General features: G+C 45.7%; 1 protein-coding gene across 1 annotated transcript in view; it reads right to left on the reverse strand.

Moving 5' to 3' along the window:
* The window catches only part of LOC101857446, a gene marked incomplete in the record, with an annotated part of 62,351 nt that overhangs the window by 38,378 nt on the left and 21,026 nt on the right, over nt 1-2,947 (reverse strand). The window contains 1 exon segment of the mRNA XM_013088917.1: nt 1,191-1,423. Coding sequence (XP_012944371.1) covers nt 1,191-1,423 — 233 coding nt within the window.

Below are 2,947 nucleotides of genomic sequence, written 5' to 3' on the forward strand. Positions count from 1 at the left end.
CCCTCACACACACACACAGCACACACCCATCAACCCTCACCCAGACAGAACTACTGGTCACAGAGCTGGGAGATACGACAGATAGGACCCACTGAGGATGTCACATAGACAGAACTACTGGTCACAGAGCTGGGAGATACGACAGACAGAACGAACCGAGGATGTCACACAGAGGATGTCACATAGACAGAACTATTGGCCACAGACCAGAGATATATGACAGATAGAACTACTGGTCACAGAGCTGGGAGATACGATAGATAGAACCCATCGAGGATGTCACAGAGACAGAACTACTGATCACAGTTCTCTGTTGTTATCCCCGGCTGTGACCACACCCACACAACAGTGATGTCATCAGACGTGACACTATAGAATAGACAGACGACAGATTAATAATAGAGAGCATTTGTATAGCGCAAATCCGCGCTCAACAGCAAAATCTACGTGCTTCACATTCTATACTATTACCCCAGCAGACCTGAGAGCATTCTGAAACAACTTCAAGTTTCTGGGAAGCATACAGAGTAAGCAACCATTTATAGGCGCTAAAACACTAACATACGGACAAGATCTTTCGCTGTCTATGGCTGGGAACCCATTCCCACCTGGGTGAAATGAGGAAAATTCGTGTAAAGTGTCTTTCCCCACAGCACACTCTGTAGCAATCCACACGGTGATTTACTTGTACTTGTATATCTGGGAAAAAAACTGCCGGAGAAAGTAAGCGGGTGATTATCACAGTGAGCGGGTGATTGCTGGAGACTACCATACCACAGAATTCTGAGTGGAATTTCCTTGGCAACCCATGACGACTTTATTGATCTTTGTGTTGTACCACCGTGAGTGTCAGGAAGTGGACAGTTGGCGGGTGCTCTCGCGTGGTTTGCTTCTCTCCTTCCTATCAAACATCTATCGTCCTTATCTCTCCTCCTTCTTTTCTTTGTGTGTGTTACTCTCAAGTAAAAAACATCTAGTCCTCGGCATTCATGTGACCTAATTGTGTTGCAAGTGGCGTAGAAGTCTAACTAGAACTAAGAAAAGCAAAAACCACTCTGAACTGACGCCATTTGTGAACAGTCCCTTATCTGAGAGTCGGAACCTCCGAATGTAACGTCCGTCTTGCTCTAGATCTAGTCGAGTGGACGCAGCAACAGAGAGACAGACAGACAGACGTCAACAATACTGACCACTGCAGACCACCAGGATGTTCCAGGGCAGCTCGTCTGGGCGCGGAGGCCTGGGCTTCAGCCTGCGCGCCCTGTCACAGGCACTGACAGGCTCCGCCTTCCCGGCCGAAGCCCCGCCCCCCGCGCGGAGAGGCGTGGCCAGGTCCATGGGTGTGATCCCGCTGGTTGGACTAAACAAGCCGTCCGGGTCCGCCCATACCAGCTCGTCCAACCAGAAGTCGTCTCTCTTCTCACTGAAACAGGACAGGTACAGTTGTTTTTGTGTTTTTTTAGTTTTAGTAGGAGTTTTACGGCACTAGCAATACAATAAGGTTATATAAGTTCTGAAGATTAAAGGTGTTACAAGAGAGTAACAAATATAAAGAAAGAAGAAGCGTTTTAGTTTTAGTAGGGGTTTTACGGCACTAGCAACACAATGAGGTCATATAGGTGCCGAAGATTAGAGGTGTTACAAGAGCGTAACAAACATTAAAAAAAAGAAGAAGGAGAGATCAGAACGATAAATGTTTGATAGGAAAGAAGGAGCAAACCAGACCAGAGCACCCGCCAACTACCCACAGTTACAGTTTGGTGTTATACACAGTTTTACGGCACTGGCAACACATATTATTGTCACAAAGATTGGAGGTGTTGTGAGAGAAAAACCTACAAACATAAGGAAGAGGAAAGACAAGGACAATAAATGGACAGGAAAGGTAGAATAACAACACCAGAGCACCCGCCAACCACCCACCCCAGAACAAGGAGCGGGGGCAAAGGTCAGACCTTTGTTTGTTTATTTGTTTTTGAGGGGGGGGTTGGTTTGCTATTTCTGGGTTCATTCGAGGCAAAATAGATAGGTGACCGTGAGGAAAAAGCTTACAAATTTATACAGACAAGTAAGCCATCATAATATTTGTCCACAGGGGCATGGAACCTCCACTTCCTGAAACACAACTTGAGCTCTCAGCCAGTTGGACCTGAACAGCCCACTTTGAAACAGTAGGACCAGATCTCAACAACAACAAAAACCCGACGTCTGGCAGCTGTTCTAGAAGAACTCTCTGTCTCCACAGTCAGACCACATTTAATGAGTACAGCTGAGTTCTGTCGGTGTTTCTGACTCTCTCTCAAATCGACAGACTCATCATCAAGAACCAGATCTGTGACAGACATCGGCGATCATGGTCCTCCATCCATTTCTTTGCTTGGGTGCTCACAAAAAAAAACCTGCATTACCCTGATCTTCCCCAATCACCCATCTGTTTAGGCTCTCCAGGTAGGTTGCTCTTTGTCCACCCCTGCCTGGGTTGCCCTCTTAATGAGAGTTAGATGTTCAAGGTCCTTATGTCTATCCAAGTGTCCCAGAAACCTGCATTTGTCGCTTCCTGATTGTTTTCATTAACGAGCGGCCCACGTGGCCATCTTCAAGCACTGTCTTATTTGATTTGTTTTCCTTTCAAGAAATCTTCAATAGTCTACAGACTAGACCTAACAAAATGGAGCCCCTTTTATAGAACTCTCTGTCTCGGCGGCTAGGACAACAAACGGGTATGACTGGAGAACCAAAGATCTTGATATCCCACAACAGCAGCAACAACAACAACAACAACAACAACAACAACAATAATAATAATAATAACAACAACGATAACAACAGCAACAACAACAACAATAACAACAACAATAACAACAGCAATAACAACAATAGCCATACTGAGCCAAAGCCCATAATCAATCACTATTAGTGGCCATTTCTCCCAAGTACCCACTGCACA

This window comes from Aplysia californica, unplaced genomic scaffold (assembly GCF_000002075.1).
Source record: "Aplysia californica isolate F4 #8 unplaced genomic scaffold, AplCal3.0 scaffold00835, whole genome shotgun sequence".
Taxonomy (NCBI): Eukaryota; Metazoa; Mollusca; class Gastropoda; order Aplysiida; family Aplysiidae; genus Aplysia; species Aplysia californica.